Raw genomic sequence first — 18,483 nt, forward strand, 5'->3', positions numbered from 1 at the left:
GGACACAGGGAGACCCCCTCAAAAAAAAAAAAAAAAAAAAAAAAAAAAAAATAAAATAAAATAGCCATGATAAAACATACGTACTATCTAGAAATTCCCAATGTACTCCTCTAGCATTTGAGGCATCTAATTTGAAATCAAAAATTGCAAAACAGGTGGTTAATTCAATATCCCTCCTACCTCCCTTCTCTTCTTTTAAGTTCAGAGTATAAGGATTGTAATACCTCTTCAGGCCTTCCTAAAGCTGGTGTTCCTGTAAGAAGAATGGCTCGTCTGGCTTTCTGTACTACTGGCAATAAAATCCTGCTGCGAGTTGCATTTCTGGATTTCATGTAGTGTGATTCATCCACTATAACTACTTTGAAGTTCTGGTTATTCAGTGCATCTATCAAAGTCTCTGCATCTGCGGTTAAGAGACCATAACCCAGAACTGTCACTTTACTGGTCGATATTCTCCTAGAAAAGAAAATCCATGTACTTAAAAAATATCTCAGTAATGACGTTATCATAAACAATACAACTCTATTGTGAAAAAACACACAGGAGAAGAAAGCAGAATAGAGGAAAAATAAAAGGAGATGGTACTATTACTGAAACTCTTAAGATTTCACAATCCTCAAATCTAATAAAACAGGATCCAAAATTTACAGTCTTACATAACCAAAACCAAAGTTTTAGTCAAATGATCTTTGAAAGATTTTGACATCCAGCAAGTCACATTACGTTCTGACAATATTTGCTTCTGTGTACCTAGGATCACGCATAAAATGGATAATTAAATACTAGTTGACTCTTAATGAAACCTTCACACAAATAAGATAGCAGTTTTTCAATCCAGATGCTACTGGTATTTTGAGCAGGACTAAGTGAAGCTCTGCGGTGCACTGAACAGCCCCTCCTGCTCAAAATAGCAGTAGCAGAACAGACGTACAGGGCTGTTGAGTGCATTGCAGAGCTTCACTTCCTGGTCCTATCCATTAAGGGACAGTGGACAAGTCACTGTGACAACAAAAAAGTTCCTGGACCTAAGGTGATGAAGTGTGAAGTGTGGTTAGAAGAGGCGGGTACCACCTCACATCAAGAGCCATTGAGCTAAAATGATCCCTGATCTTCAGATTTCTATAATTCACACATCTGTAATATTCTTTATCTTGCTGTCAATAAATTATTCATTTACATATTTATGTCTGTTACCATATCATGAGATTGGTAAGGGCAGGGAATGTGTCTTACTCATCTTTTAGTAGTATTCATACACAGTGCTATGATCCCAAATAAAGTTTGTAGAATGAAATAGACAAATAAATTCATTAATACTAAGACATATCACTTTTGCATTTTCTATATCACCAGAAAAAAATACAGGACAGAGCCAGTCTTCTGCAATTCTCTGTCCTCTAACAGAAAAGGTAGAGGTCCTAAGCAGCCAGAACCACTAGGGCAACTGCATTTTAAGCCCTGGATTAATCTACTTAATACAGAGACCTACAATTTTCTTGTTTTTTTTTGAGACAGAGTCTCGCTCTGTCGCCCAGGCTGGAGTGCAGTGGTGCTATCTCGGCTCACCGCAAGCTCTCTCTGGGCTCATCGCAAGCTCCGCCTCCCGGGTTCACGCCATTCTCCTGCCTCAGCCTCCCGAGTAGCTGGGATTACAAGCGTCCGCCACCATACCTGGCTAATTTTTTGTATTTTTAGTAGAGACGGGGTTTCATTGTGTTAGCCGGGATGGTCTAGATTTCTGACCTCGTGATCCACCCACCTTGGCCTCCCAAAATGCTGGGATTACAGGCGTAAGCCACTGCGCCTGGCCGAGACCTATAATTTTCTCACTGTATTCAAACACCAGGAAGAGCCTGAAGAAGAAAAGTACTGGATTAATTACTATTACTATCTAACTTAGGTATATTGAGCGCAACATATAGGAGACAATGGCTTCAAAGGCCACTGCAGCAGTCTGTAGCTTCTGTCCTACCATATCTTGACTAGTAAACAGTCCAAGCATAACTGATATAAGCCAGAAGGAAAGTATACGTATTTGTGGTGGACATATTGGTATACACCTAAACCTGTTTCTTTAAGTACCTGGAAGACCCTGGGTAGTTTTCTGTCCTTAACTAACATCCTCCAGGAAACTTCTACTCTGGAGTTGTAGATATATCTAACATATCCCAAATACAATTCAAATAAAAATATTATCCACCATTTAACTGCAAGAGTATATTTTCAAAATAATATAAAAACTAGCCCTAGTAGCTATAAAAGATGACAGAAGAGTCATTTTAAGAAAATTTAAATATGAACATTTAAATAAGGTATATCAGCCAGGTGCAGTGGCTCACACCTGTAATCCCAGCACTTTGGGAGGCCAAGGTGGGCGGATCACGTGAGGTCAGGAGTTTGAGACCAGCCTGACCAACATGGTGAAACCCCGTCTCTACTAAAAATTAAAAAAGTCAGCCAGGCGTGGTTGGTGGTGCCTGTAATCCCAGCTACTTAGGAGGCTGAGGTAGGAGAATCCCTTGAACCCAGGAGGCGGAGGTTGTAGTGAGTCAACATGGTGCCACTGTATTCCAGCCTGGGCGACAGAGTGAGATGTCGCCTCCAAAAAAAAAAAAAAAAAATTAATTAATTACATTAAATAAATAAGGTATAACTAACATGATGGTTTTGGAGGTCTTCAAAAATTCTACATTCTCTAAATTTGTAAGTCTTTTCAATTTCATGTGGTTTTATTGGAGAGATTTATTTATCATGATTAGAATAAGATAGCAGTTTTTTCATTTTAACCATGTAAATAGAGTTCAGATTTTCTTGGGCCCATAAAGATACATTCCACTGAATTAGCACTGCAAAGTTGAAAGTGAAAAGGCCCTCCATACATTTTGTGCTTCCTCCTTCCACATTCATAAGACAACTTTATTTTTACATATACCTTTTATGTTAACAGTCTTAGAGAATAAAATACAGTACAATAATACCAAAATTAAAAAATCTAAGTATTAACAGATATTTATTTCAGTAGATGTACTGCTTTTTATTTCAGGTTCAGAAATAGATAACTTTGAACCTCCAGAGAAATAATTTGTATGAATCACCTACACATTCCATGTAACAGCTCATCAATATTCAAACTGGTTGTCTTATTCTAATGGCTAGAAAGCAAAATGAGGAAAAAAATACTAACAACACTATAACAGATTTTAGAGTGAGAGCCTCCAATAAACACAAAGCAAATATTTTCAAGATATAAAATATTAAAATTATAAATAAGGAAAATCAAACTTACTAATGAGTCATACACAAAACTCGCATATTAATTAACAAATTGGAAAGCAAAATCTACTAAAGTTGCTGACAATAAAAGATCACAAAGCTTCAAGTCAATCAATGAAAAGTTGTGAAATTTATTTTTGAACCTTAAGATAGTTTCAAATATGTTTAAGGTACATATAAAGCATATATATATATATATATATATATATCTTTAGAAGTATACATATTTTACTTTTACTTTAAAAATGTACCATAAAGGAACTTAGAAATAAAATATACTGTTGGGTTTTAGATAAATAATTCATATTTTAAAATGTAAAATAAAATTATCCATACTACTTATTCCACTTCTAAATTATGATCTATAGGTGATATTGCATTCTAAAACATGAATACATACCAGGTACACACAAGGAAGACTTTTTTTCTTAAAGATTAAAAAGTGGTTCTTACCTAACATCAGTTTTATTCTGAATAACATTGATTTCTTCTGGACTTAGCTCTGGGATCCATTTTTCAATTTCTTCTGTCCAAGGGTACCTCAGAGATGAAGGGACCACTATTAACAGAGGCCATTCCTCTTTATAGAAGTAAGCAATTCCAATTGCCTGGATTGTCTTTCCTAGACCCATCTAAATTAAAAAAATAAATAAATGCTAATTAATAATAAAGCCTAAAATATTTTAAAAGAAAATATTTATCAAACGTTTTATTTAAGAGTATTATTAGCTGGATGTTTTATTTAAGAGTATTATTAGCTGGCTCATGGCTGTAATCCCAGCACTTTGGGAGGCTGACATAGGTGGATCGCTTGAGCCCAGGAGTTCAAGACCAGCCTGGCCAACATGGTGAAACCCTGTCTCTATTTTTAAAAAGTACAAAAAATTAGCTGGCCGTGGCAGCACGCACCTGTAGTTCCAGCTACTTGGAGGCTGAGGCAGAAGGATTGCTTGAACCCAGGAGGTTGAGGCTACAGTGAGCCTAGACTAAACCACTACACTCCAGCCTGGGTGACAGAGCAAGACTGTCTTAAAAAAAAATGTATTATCAAAATAATTTTCCAATGTAAAATTAGTTGGATTATACAGTTAATAAAAAGTTTGATATTATAAGGACCTGTAAAATTCATTAAGCAAATCATATTATGTTCAAACTATTCATGATTGAACTTAAAGAGACAAAATTACTCCTAAGGGTAAATATTAGTTATGTTGATTTTATATAATTAGTTTTATAAAATGTATGTAACCATTTATAGTCTCTCCTCTTAGACAATAGTAAATGTCTTAACAGCACAAAACCATGTTATTTCAAAACTAGAGTAAGTCCTGAATGAGGCACATTTTATAAAACAAGCAGGCACAGAGAAGTTAAATTATTTAAATCACAGCTAGCTGATGCAAAACTAGTATGAGATCCCAGGTCTTAGGTGTCCTCCCACTTGATTTGTATCCACACTATCACACTGCCTGACTTCTAAGCTGTTCCAATTTAAAAAGTAGTCACTTAGTGAATATTTATAGTGTTTTTGTTCAAAATAGCCAGAAACTGGATACAACTCAAATGTACTTCACCTGTGCATGAATAATCAAATGATGTCATATTCATACAATGGAGTACTATTCAGTAATAATAAAAGAATGAACTCACGCTCTATACAACATGAATAGATCTAAAATGCATTTTGGTAAGGGAAAGAAGCCAGATTCAAAATCTACATACTAAATGATTCCATTTATATGTCTCATTCTGGAAAAGGTAAAAAAAAAGGGAGCCATAGCAGATCAGTGGTTGCCAGCGGCTGGAGGTAGGGGAGGGGAATATAGCATGAGGGAACTTTTGGGAATGGAGTCAGTCTATACCTTGATGTTAGCGGCTGTTACATAACCATATGCATTTTTAGAACTCACAGAATTGTACACTAAAAATGGGTAAATTTACTTAAAAGTGCGAATTATACCTCAATAATCCTTACCTTTTTAGTAGTTACTATGGCAAACAATGGGAAAGAGAGACTAAATGACAAGCCCTGTTTACCAGACTATACAAACAGAAAAAAGAAAAACACAGGAACTGAAAACAAAGAGTTTAAAATGAATTTTAAGTGCTGAGCAAAACTAAAGAAATGAGAAAAGGGCAGATATTAGACTTTTAAGTTTCCACTGAGAAAACTTTATTTTGTTCATGTATTTTTCTTTCAACTGCTCCCGTTAACAACAAAAAAGCAACCTTAGAATAATTCATGCAAAGTTATATTTATACATTCATGGGATAATAACTAGTATGTTTCGTGTCTTCAAAGCCCTCCAATTTTCATACCTGAAGCCACTCAAACATCACTGGATTCTGGGACCAACTTGGTTCCAATACAGCAGAACTTTAACAATTACAGATCTTTTTTTCTTTTTTTGGACAGAGTTTTGCTCTTGTTGCCCAGGCTGGAGTGCAATAGCGCAATCTCAGCTCACAGCAACCTCCACCTCCTGAGTTCAAGCCATTCTCCTACCTCAGCCTCTGGAGTAGCTGAAGTGGCATGAGCCACCATGCTCAGCTAATTTTGTATTTTTAGTAGAGATGGGGTTTCTGCATGTTGGTCAGGCTGGTCTCGAACTCCTGACCTCAGGTGATCCGCCCACCTCAGCCTCCCAAAGTGCTGGGATTGCAGGTGTGAGCCACCACGCCCAGCCAACAATTACAGCTCTTTACCTGGCTAGAGTTCTTCAGTGTGTTACTTCCCCGCCTCAACAACTCTGCCAAAAACAGACTTCCAGGAATTGAGGCTTGGCCCTATTTTTTTTGTGTGGACAATACCACTAACTTTGTGCTATGGTTAGGGGTCTCTGGTTTCATTTCCTGCCACGGTTTCATAACACATTTTCTTAATTTCAATTTATCTGCAAATAGGATCTGTTTTGCTTCCCCGATTATCTGGAAAGTAGAATTCTCTCTCTGCAACCCAGATTCTATCACTAGAACCTCAGCTGCTTGCTGCTAAATTTACTTGGTGTCAGTCACTTGTCTATCTATACATTTTGCACTTCATGTATGACTAACAGTGTTCTGTGTTGGCTTGCCAGGCAACTCTCTCCCAAAGACCGCCACTCCTCAAAATTTCCTAATCTTGTCTACTGAGATCGGGTGTGTAAGCCTTCAATAGGATAAGTAGAATTGGGACTTGAAACAATAGGTAGAATTAAAAAAACAATGAAATTTCAGTTAGATAGAAGGAATAAGGTGAAGAGATACATCGTCCAACAGGGTAACTATAGTTAATAACAACATACTATATTCTTAAAAATTGCAAAGAGTAGATTTTAAGCCGTTCCCATCACAAAAAAGCACGTGAAGTAATGCATATGTTAATTAACTCAATGTAGCCATTCTACAATGTATACATATTTCAAAACAACATATTATACACCATAAATATATAATTTTTATTTGTCAAATATTTTTAAAGAAAAAAATAAGAAAAATAAGTTTTAGGTTGAGGACAGGCGAAGAAAAGGGAAACTAGCCTGAGTATGGGTAAGAATAATCCTGATATGTTGGGAAGCTAATTTGATTAGAAGTTTGAATATTTTTGTCTTCTAGTTCTCTAATTTTGTATTCTTGTATCTAATCTATTAAATCTACTAGAATTAACTCCAGATGTTATTTTTCAGTTCTAAAATGTCCACTAGAATCTGTTTTTGTTATTGTTATTGTTCTAACATGTTAAAAATTCTTGATTTTTGTTTGTTTTGTTCGTTTGTTTTTTTGAGATAGGGTCTTGCTGTGGCTGGAGGGCAGTGGCGTAATCGTGGCTCACTGCAGCCTCGATCTGGGCTCAAGCAATCCTGCTAGCTCAGCCTCCTGGGTAGCTGGGACTCCAGGCATGTGCCACCATAACCAGCCTTTTTTTTTTTTTTTTTTTTTTTGGTACTTTTTGGCCAGGCTGGTCTTGAACTCCTGAGCTCAAGCAATTCACCTGCTTTAGCCTTCCAAAGTGCAGGGATTACAGGCAAGAGCCACCATGCCTGTCACCAAGGGTGGAGTACAGTGGCATGATCTTGGCTCACTGCAACCACCTCTACCTCCTGGGTTCAAGCGATTCTCATTCTTAGTCGCCTGAGTACCTGGGGACTACAGGTGAGTGCCACCACACCTGGCTAGTTTTTGTTATTTTTAGTAGAGACAGGGTTTTTTTGTTTGTTTGTTTGTTTTGTTTTCTTGAGACGGAGTCTTGCTCTGTCGCCTAGGCTGAAGTGCAGTGGCACGATCTCGGCTCACTGCAACCTCTGCCTCCTGGGTTCAAGCGATTCTCCTGTCTCAGCCTCCTCCTGAATAGCTGGGATTATAGGTGCATGACACCACTCCCCGCTAACTTTCGTATTTTTAGTAGAGACGGGGTTTCGCCATGTTGGCCAGACTGGTCTCGAACTCCTGACCTCAGGTGGTCCACCCGCCTCGGCCTCCCAAAGTGTTGGGATTACAGGCATGAGCCACTGCGCCTGGCCAGGACAGGGTTTTGCCGTGTTGATCCGGTTGGTCTCGAATTCTTGACTTCAAGTGATCTGCTTCCCTCGGCCTCCCAAAGTGCTAGGATTGCAGGTGTGTGCCACCATGCCCAACCAAAAAAATAAGTTATTTTAAAGTCTCTCTCTGATAACAACATCTGATCTCGTGTGGGCTCTATTTCCTTTTCTTTTTGGTATCAGTTTTCCAGGATTCCTCATATTTTCTGATTTAACACCAGATATCATGAGTAAAAAATTCACAGAAGCTCTGGGTAGTATTATCTTCTCCCAAGAGGTGTTAGGTTTTTGTTAGGGCAGGCAAATTGAGTAACAGCAAATACCTCATTCCTTTTAAGACTTGGTTTTAGGCTTTTAAAGGGCAAGTTTATTCAGTGTTGCCCTTATTCCCAGAGCTTGTATTTATTATAAAAGATGGCCCTTCGGGGGGTCAACAGAAGCCAAGGCAAGATACTTGTAAACAATCTCTCACCTCAACAAGGCTCAACCCCATCTGTGTCTACTTAGTATCACAATACTGCTAAAATCTTGGCTTAGTTTTTATCCTTCCCAACTCTGTATTTCTTCTGGGTTTCTTGGGATCTCATTCTGTGCATATATAGTTTAGGAAATAGCCAAAGACTTAAGGCTAATGTGTATGCACATTTTCTTTATAATTATCTCAAGTTTCCTCCTCTCTGAGATTTTTATCTTCGTATCTACGTGGCACACTGCCTAGTTTGGGAAGTAGACAGAATAGTCTCTGACAGAAACAAGTAGAAGCAGCCTGTTTTACTTATGTTGTTTAAGGCTTAAGGAAGATAAATAACTGAATATTCAGTGACGAATTTAGGCAGCTGAAAAGGAAAAAACAAATTTTGGGTGCAAAGAATGTATTATTTTTGTTAGGTTTTCAAAATTCTAAATATTTTCTTCATGTTCCCAGCTATCATATCATCCTCTTTCCTAATAAACTAAAAGAAAAAAAAAAAAGACTGCCATTTAAGAACTATTAAACATAAAACATTAAGTAATAGGAATTAAGAAATAGGACGTCATTTTAAAAAGAAAAACATTTCTCAAGTCAAGCAGTCTTCAGTATAACTCATGGAAGGATTGGTCTTACAAAGATGATGTGTTGAATGTAAGAATAAGCAATGGAAGCAAACAGGATAAAAGGATAAAACAGTCTCACTCAATTTTTGATGTTTACATGCAAGCCCTCTTACCCTGCTTCTCTAATTGTGTACAAGCAGATACGAAAGTGTGGGTGATATTTTCTTTGGCACTGGTGGGAAATACAAACTATTCAAGCCCCGGCCCACATGGTAAGAACTCTCACCTTAACCCTACCCCATAAGCTCAATAACAGACTATGCTTGTCTCTTCTCCTTGTTTTTTTTTCAAGTCATTTTTATATCTACTTGTGAGCCTGCCCGCCTTGTCTCAGAAAGACTTGTTATGTCAGTAATAAACTCTTTCATACCCGCTTCATGTCTGGGTAGCATCATCAGCCTAGACATCCAAACGAAATTTTGAGCGGAAAGGTTCATTGCACTTCTTCAGGGTGACCATGATAAAGGGAAAGCCATCTTTCAATATATGTTAATCAACTGGCATTGTGATTTTTATAAAAGAATTTCCTTTGGCTTTGTTAGCTAGAGTAAAAAAATCTCAGGATTTGATCAACTTGCCATCACTGAAAATAATAAATTTCTTGGTTGGGTACAGTAGCTCACATCTGTAATCCCAACATTTTGGGAGGCTGAGGCAGGAGGACTGCTTGAGGCCAGGAGTTCAAGACCAGTTTGGGCAACAGAGTGAGACTCTGTCTCTATAAAAAAAATTAATAATTCCCAGGTGTGGTGGCATGTGCCTGCAGTCCAATTAATGGGAAAGCTGAGGTGAGAGGACTGCTTGAGTCCAGGAGGTTGAAGTTGCAGTGTGCCTACCATGTCACTGCACTCCAGCCTGGGCGACAGAATGAGACCCTGAAAAAACGAAAGGGAAAGGGAAGGGAAATTTCTTAATCTACCCATTTCCTAATCTACTTGAAGATCATACCCTATGGTATTAGGACTGACACTGACACTCAGTTTTTGTCCAGCTATCTTTCCTGGTAACAACTCCCAACTTCTTATTCAGCATCTCTTTAGTTTAAAGATTATGTAGTGAAATGACTAAAAGTGATTCTCAGAAATCAGAAACATATTTATCAACACAAAGTGAAACATTTGGGTACTATCTTTCTTAGGTATTTGTTTTTGGTTGTTCATTTTTGGGCATGGTGAAGTAGGAAATAAAGTTTGATGGAACAAACTAGAAAAAGACATCGTTCTAAATTAGAAAACAAAAGTATATTGGCATAATCTCATATTCCCATTAAAGAAAGGAATAATACATAGAATAACTCAGTTCTAAATAAAATTTGTAAAAGGACTACCTTTTAAAATAAACTTTTAAGGCCAGGCGTGGTGGCTCACGCCTGTAATCCCAGCACTTTGGGAAGCTGAGGTGGGTAGATCACCTGAGGTCAGGAGTTCGAGACTAACCTGGCCAAAATGATGAAACCCCGTCTCTACAAAAAATACAAAAAAATTAGCCCGGCATAGTGGCACACACCTGTAGTCCCAGCTACTCGGGAGGCTGAGGCAGAAGAATTGCTTGAACAGGGGATGGGGAGGATGCAGTGAGCTGAGATCATGCGTTTGTACTCCAGCCTGGGCTACAAGAGCAAAACTCCATCTCAAAAATAAAGAAATGAATACATAGATAAAATAAAATAAACACTGGCCGGGTGCAGCTCACGCCTGTATCCCAGCACTTTGGGAGGCCGAGGTGGACAGATCACGAGGTCAGGAGATTGAGACCATCGTGGCTAACATGGTGAAACCCCGTTTCTACTAAAAAATAGAAAAAATTAGCCAGGTGTGGTGATGGGCGCCTGTAGTCCCAGCTACTTGGGAGGTTGAGGCAGGAGAATGGCGTGAATCCAGGAGGCAGAGCTTGCAGTGAGCTGAGATCACGCCACTGCCCTCCTGCCTGGGTGACACAGCGAGACTCCGTCTCAAAAATAAAATAAAAAATAAATAAACTTTTAAAACCTGTACTTAGATTTTTGGTTTTTGTTTTTGTTTTGAGATAGGCTCTCACTGTCACCCAGGTTGGAGTGCAGTGGCCTGATCACAGCTCACTGTAATCTCAAACTCCTGGGCTCAAGTGGTTCTCCCACCTCAGCCTCCTGAGTAGCTGAGACTACAGGTGCACACCACCATGCCTGGGTTTTTTCTTTTTGTTTGTTTCTTTGTTTGTTTGCTTTTATGTAGAGATGGCAGGGGGAGTCTCACTTTGTTGTCCAGGCTTCTCTTGAACTCCTGGCTCAACCAATCCTCCTGCCTTGGCCTCCCAAAGTGCTGAGATTACAGGCGTGAGCCACAGCACTTGGCCAGATTTCAGTGTTTTGAAAAGAACTGAAAACAGCATAGCATTCAATTATAAAAGCAACAACACACTTGAAGTAATTTAGACACACAGGAATAACTACACTCAACATGTGGTTCAAAGCCCTGGCTCTAACAACAATAGAATTTGTTAATGTGGAACTCTTCAGTGTTTCATCACCATTAAGGCTAAATCAATGATTAAGAATCAAAGTCTTGACTAAACAATAGTACAAATGTCCAGGTGCTACATAAGAATTACATAGAATACATTAACCTCAAGAACACATTTTGTCAATGTGTTCAAAATTGTAAATCACCGTTAGGAGAATAATTTTAGGTTTCCTGAATGTTTTATTCTATGAAATTATTGAGAGCAATTAAATAACAATGATCCTGATACATAAAATTTCAGTTTCACTTTTTTATACTGTGATTACTTTTATAAAGCAATTTTTATTCCTATGCATTAAAAAGTGCCCATTGATTGACATTTCTCAAAACTAAAAACTTTTCCAGTTTTAATGTAATAAGTGGCTTGTTCCTTTGAGGGCAGAGATGTAGATTTGTCTTTAAAATAGGTGTCCTGTTTGTTCTAAAAGAGTTGCCTTGGAGGACACCTTTAGGTATGTTTTTAAAATCTTAGTGAGGATTTCAATTAAGAAAGAAAACTCACATAGAGAAATAGCAGACTGAAATACTATGTTTTGTTATTTATTATTAAGGGGGTATATATTGTAGCTGAACCACTTTCTTGCTCTTGTAGATTGTTAGTGCAGTGCTATTTCCAATAGAGAATTTTAGATGGTACACGTGAAGATTATTTGTTCTTAGAATAGTGTGTGCACGGCCAGGTGCAGTGGCTCACACCTGTAATCCCAGCACTTTGGGAGGCCGAGGCAAGTGGATCACGAGGTCAGAAGATCTAGACCATCCTGGTCAACACAGTGAAACCCCATCTCTACTAAAAATACAAAAAATTAGCCGGGCATTGTGGCGGGCGCCTGTAGTCCCAGCTACTTGGGAGGCTGAGGCAGGAGAATGGAGTGAACCCCGGAGGTGGAGCTTGCAGTGAGCTGAGATTGTGCTACTGCACTCCAGCCTGGGCGGCATAGCAAGACTCCGTCTCAAAAAAAAAAGAATAGTGGGTGTACATTTCAATCCTGTCTTCTTTTCTCAAAAAGGACTAGGAAAAGAGAACAGACCATATGGGTATGCACATAGCCCTGATCTTCTCCTTACTCAAGACAGAAGAGTCCACGCTTTGGGAACTGTGCTGTCACTTTCCTGATGGTTGGCTGGTCCTTGTGTGCAGGAGCAGGCTTTCTCTGGAAAGGAATGCACTGGGATCAGGGGAAGGTAGAAAGGAGATGGGCCTTAGAGACCAGTAGGATGAGAGAAAAAAACTTATTTATCTAAAGGCAAGGCATTGAGTTGGGGATGGTGGCAGAACTTAAGTAAAGTTGTAGTCCAAAGCATGGCTTAGAGATGCCCATACCGGGACTAGAAAAAGAGAATCAGGGAGAAGGCTCTGGAATGATCTGAGAGGCTGGATATAAGCAAATATATTCCCCTTTTTATTTTTCTTCCTAGACATGGGTCTCTCTATGTTACTCAGGCTGGCCTTAAATTCCTGGGCTCAAGCAATCCTCTGGCCTCAGCCTCCAGAGTACCTAGGATTACAGGTGCACACCACTGTGCCCCACCTAAGCAAATGTGTTTTAAGAATAGCCATTTCTAGTAGCAGTTAAATGTTACGCTTTTAATGTGGTATTTTTATCCTCCTCCAGTCTCTAGTAAAGTTTTATTCAAAGTCACAGCTTTACAAATGGAATAAAATGTCATCAACTGATAAATATGAGTAAAGGGCATATGGATGCTCTTTGTATTATTTATGTTCTTGAAACCCTTATGCAAGTATGAAATAACTTCCAAGTAAAAAGATTTTTAAAAAAAGTTACAGCTCTACAACCTAGTATCAGTTGTGCTTGGTGGAAGGAAAAGAGGGCTGTTCTACACTTCAAAAGTAGTAGACAAAAAGAAGTGATACTACTCTATACCAGACAGTGCCAAGAGAAGCAAAATTTCGAAATTCTTATTCATTTATTTGAGACAGGATCTCGCACTGTTGCCCAGGCTGGAATGCAGTGGCATGATCAAAGCTCACTGTAATCTCAAACTCCTGGCTCAAGTGATCTTCCTGCTTTGGCCTCCCAAGTAGCTGGGACTACAGGCATACATCACCTCACCCAGCTCATATTTAATCTTAAAGAGTCACAAGACAGTAAAAAATGAGATACTTAACTATAATGGGAACTGCTCAGATGCATATGTATTATTCATTCAACAGTACCATTCCTCAGGTAAAATCTGAAGTTCAGAAATAAATTTTCCGTAATTTTTGTACCTTTTAAATCTGTTTTGTAAAATTAAAACCAATTTAACAAACTTAATTAAGATTCTAGTCATTTTCTCCACTTGCACAGGAGCCTCAGCAATTAAAGTTGAGAGCCCAACACAGCACAAGAACATAACTGTAAGTACTTGGGCTGGGGGTTGAAAGAAAAGGAAAGGACAAAAAGAAATGGGGGAAAAAGTCCAATCTCCCAGTTATGCTCTAAGTTCTTACAATCTATTATACCCAGGCATCATTTAGATACCAGTTAAAAATTCAGACTTCAGGGAAACACCTCAAATTCTGATTCAATAGAAATGGACTTTTAAAATAAAAATCCCTTTGGGAGGCTGATATGTGAGGATTGTCTGAGGCCAGGAGTTTTGAGATCAGCCTGGGCAATATAGTGAGACCCCATCTCTACAAAAAAGACAACAATTTGCTGATGTGCTGGCATGTGCCTGTAGTCCTAACTACTGGGTAGGCTGAGCTAGGAGGATTGCTTGAGGCCAGGACACTGCACTTCAGCCTGAGTGAAAGAGCAAGACCTCCTCTCTAAAAATAACAAAGAAACAAAGAAACCAAGAAACCAAGGAAGGAGGGAAGGAGGGAAGGAGGGAGGGAAGGAGGGACGGAGGGAGGGAAGGAAGGAAGGAGAGAGGGAGGGAGGGAAGGAGGGAGGAAGGGGGGAGGGAGGGAGGCAGGAAGGAAGGAAGGAAGGGAGGGAGGGGCAAGCAAAAAGGATTCTTATGTGGATGACTCTCAAGTTGCATTTTGAGAATAACTACTATAATGATGAAACTTTGGGAAAAAAATCTTAGAGAGTTTTGCCTAATTTTTGGTCATTTTCTCATCAGGAGAAAAAAAAGATAAAACCACGAAAAACACTTCCATGATTTTATTCTAGAACTTTTAAATCATTTCTGGGGTATCTGGTTTCTTGACTGACTTTTAATTACATTTCCAAGGCAGTATAAACATAGTGCTTTCTACCCTGCTATATAGTATGTAGAATAAATTTATCTAAAACAGAATTTGGGGCTGAGCACAGTGGCTCACGCCTGTAATCCCAGCACTTTGGGAGGCCGAGGTGGGCGGATAACTTGAGGTCACGAGTTTAAGACCAGCCTGGACAACATGGTGAAACCCCACCTTTACTAATAATACAAAAATTAGGCCAGGTGTGATGGCTCATGCCTGTAATCCTAGCTACTCGGAAGGCTGAGGCAGGAGAAATCGCTTGAGCCTGGGAGGCGAAGGTTGCAGTGAGCTGAGACTGCACCACTGCACTCCAGCCTAGGCTGTGACAGAGCAAGACCCTGTCTCAAAAAAATAAGTAAGGTCAGGCACAGTGGCTCACGCCTGTAATCCCACCACTTTGGGAGGCCAAGGTGGGCGGATCACAAGGTCAGGAGTTTAAGACTAGCCTGGCCAATATGCTGAAATCCCGTCACTACTAAAAATATAAAAATAAGCCAGGCGTGGTGGCACACACCTGTAGTCCCAGCTACTTGGGAGGCTGAGGCAGAAGAATCGTTTGAATCTGGGAGGTGGAGGTTGCAGTGAGCCGAGATTGTGCCACTGCACTCCAGCCTGGGTGACAGAGACTCTGTCTCAAAAATAACATAACATAACATAACATAACATAAAAATAAATAATAAATAAATGAAAAATAAAAATACAAATACGAAAGTTACCCAGGTGTGGTGGCAGGCACCTATAATTCCAGCTACTCAGGAGGCTGAGGCAGGGGAATTGCTTTAACCCAAGGGGAAGCAGTTACAGTAAGCCAGGATTGCAACACTACACTCCAGCCTGGGTGACAGACCGAGACTCTGTCTCAAAAGACAAAACAAAAATGAAATTTGGCTTCTCACTTCAAAATCTACTTGAATTAGCTAGCAATTTTATAGAAAAAGACTAATTTCAGAAGTTTAATAAAGGCACTGAAAGGGTATCTAATTTGCAACTTGCTTCGATTATATATCTCAGATGATCAATTAAAGTGCTATATATAAGCCTCAATGATCAATCTTAACTGTTTAACAAATTGGAAGAACAATAACTTACATCACTAAAATTTCTATATGTAATGAACACAGTGAAACAAAACATAACATATTCTTCAAAAAAGAGTGTATGAAAAATACTAAATTTTCTATGTTGCTTACTAACACTGAATTTGTTGATCACAAATGTAAACAAAAGGGTGTTTCAAAGTATATGAAAATAAGGATTAGGAAACAAAGAGCAGATAAGAAGCATTTGCACTTGGCAAACTTGATTACTGCCATTAAGGACCACAGATAAGTTCAGTTGGAGATTTTATAAAAGATGAGATGAATAAATCCCTTGCTTAGTATAATAAATAATTACAGCGTGATGCTTTATATCCTTTTTAATGTGGCAGCACTATAATTAACTTGAAGACAACATAATTAGAAAATAAAGAACCTTGTATTGAAATTCAGATTAGTATATTAAAATACTATGTTCTACAGTTACACAATGACACATAAAATTCTGGTGGGAGTAAAGTAAATAAACAAGGCCATCACTTATTTGTAACAAAGGGAAAATTATTTCTGCTTTCAAAGTAAGGAATCAAAAGCACATCCATCAACAACTTGAGACAAAATGTTTGCAGGTTATTAGGATACTTTTGGTTGAACAAGTACTTGGATTAATCTGTCAATTCATGTGTTCACACATAGCAATTTCTTTAGAATAAACCATTAGAAAGAATTCCAAATCTCAACTAGGTAATTTTTTGAAATGTTAATTAAACAATGATGGAGATTCTCTACTCAGATTCAGAACGTACACCCTTTTAAGATGGGTCTCGTATATATTAAAAAGAAGGAGAAAGAAAGGAAGTCTTTGTGAAAGTTTTTTTTTAAGAAAAGTAAAAATTAACTAATGGTTACTAAATCGTCACATAAAATGTAAAAGGAAATAAGCAAGAGGAAAACAAAATGCTGGTTAATCACATCCTCTGCCACTTGCCAAAATGCCACAATTGACTAAAAATTGAGCCCTAATTTGAGTTGAGTAGATAGTTTTCAAAAGTTAAAACATAAAGGAAGGCCACTGAATTCTGAGATTAGGCTGGGTATTATGTGCAGAAATGAAAACAAGAATGTGAATCAACTGAGACAGCAAAATCAATTTGTTATTCTAAGAAAAAGACATGGAATGTTACCAAAAGTAAAATTTGCTGTTTAAATTGAGTTAGGTAATAAAAGAAAAAAACCAGGACTACTAAGGAAAAGAAAGAGAAACCATCAATTCTTTTAAAGTATTTATTATTTAAAAATTAATTTTTAGGCTGGGCGTGGTGGCTCACGCCTATAATCCCAGCACTCTGGGAGGCCAAGGTGGGCGGATCACGAGGTCAGGAGATCGGGGCCATCCTGGCTAACACGGTGAAACCCCGTCTCTACTAAAAATACAAAAAAAATTAGCTGGGTGTGGTGGTGGCCGCCTGTAGTCCCAGCTACTCGGGAGGCTGAGGCAGGAGAATGGCGTTAACCCAGGAGACGGAGCTTGCAGTTAGTAGAGATTATGCCACTGCACTCCAGCCTGGGTCTCAAAAAAAAAAAAAAATTAATTTTTATATATTTAAAGAACATTTGCACAGATGATTTTTACTCTAAAAACCACCCCAACGCTGCTTCACAAAAATAGCCATGCAAATGTGCGCTAATTACCTTGGTATTTCCAAGCTGGAGCTCAGAACTCATACTTTAGGATGGGAGGCTCACAGTGGTGGCCCATAGTATGATCTCTTGGACCTGTATGGTAGGAACCTCAGTTTACAGTGTTTAAAAATCAGATCTGTGTAAAAATGTGACTCCTGGCTTCTCTCAACAACTCAGGACTGGTGGCAGCCATGTCCCCGAGTAGACAGTGGATTGGAGGCGGGCACTGCTCCTTAGCTGAGGTCCTCTCATCCCAGTGTGCCCATGTCCCCACGAGGACTTCACTCCCTGGAGGACCTGTCTGTATCTGCTTTTGGGACGTCTGCCTTAAGGATTGATGTCAAGTCTTTATAAACAATCACTGTGTGTGTGCTTGTGTTTGAGAGTGCGCACATGAACAAGAGAGAGAAAACCAAAAAAATCACAAATCTGGAAAAGTTAATGAAGATCTAGAACCTAAAAAAAAAAAGAAAAAAAACAACCATCCCATTGTCAAGGTAGTTTCCTGGGTCTAAACCACATGGTTTTCTTCTCTAGGGTAGCATCTGCATAAATTGTTTCTGCATTAAACATAGTGATAGATAACTTTTCCTATAATGCAATGTCACCATGACCTCCAGGGTAGTAGTATGATAAGGTGAAAAATATTTAGTTTCTGACATTTTTATTGGATAGAGATGTCCCTTGTTTTTCCAATACAACTAAATATATTATTGAACAACTTCTCTGTTATTCAGTAGCATGAATTAACTGAGAAGTTATTCAATAATATGTTTAATTATTAGTTATAATAACCAATAATAACAGGTTATTATTGAATAACTTCTCTGTTCTTTTGTTTTCTAGTAGAATTAATAATAGCTCCAAATTTCTTAAATTAATCTATATGTAGAATGTACTCAAAAGAGCACAGTCTGTCAATTATTACTTAAGGAATTCACTTTTAATCTATAAAAAGAAATGAGATATGTCAAACTGATAATGTCATCATCTGCTAGTCACATCCCTCATTTATTAAATATTATTCATGTCAAAATTTTAAAATGACTTTAATTTTGTAGAACCAGTTGATTAGAGAAAATGCAATACATAATGAACTTCAGAAAAGTTAATGAGAAGGTTATCTAAAAATATCTTCCTAAGAAAAAAATTTCAAATTGGGTTAAGAATCAAAATA

At 38.3% G+C, this 18,483-nt stretch overlaps 1 protein-coding gene across 3 annotated transcripts in view; it reads right to left on the bottom strand.

Annotated features, from left to right (window-relative positions):
• The window catches only part of ZRANB3 (zinc finger RANBP2-type containing 3), a 310,204-nt gene that overhangs the window by 143,346 nt on the left and 148,375 nt on the right, over positions 1–18,483 (bottom strand). For all 3 annotated transcript variants that reach the window (XM_025405290.1, XM_025405292.1, XM_025405291.1), the window contains exons 4-5: positions 3,727–3,905; positions 225–456 (exon numbers count right to left, since the gene is read on the bottom strand). In XM_025405290.1, the coding sequence (XP_025261075.1) occupies positions 225–456; positions 3,727–3,905 (411 nt within the window). The remainder of the gene's footprint in view (positions 1–224; positions 457–3,726; positions 3,906–18,483) is intronic.

The sequence above is a fragment of the Theropithecus gelada genome, chromosome 12, assembly GCF_003255815.1.
Source record: "Theropithecus gelada isolate Dixy chromosome 12, Tgel_1.0, whole genome shotgun sequence".
Classification (NCBI taxonomy): domain Eukaryota; kingdom Metazoa; phylum Chordata; class Mammalia; order Primates; family Cercopithecidae; genus Theropithecus; species Theropithecus gelada.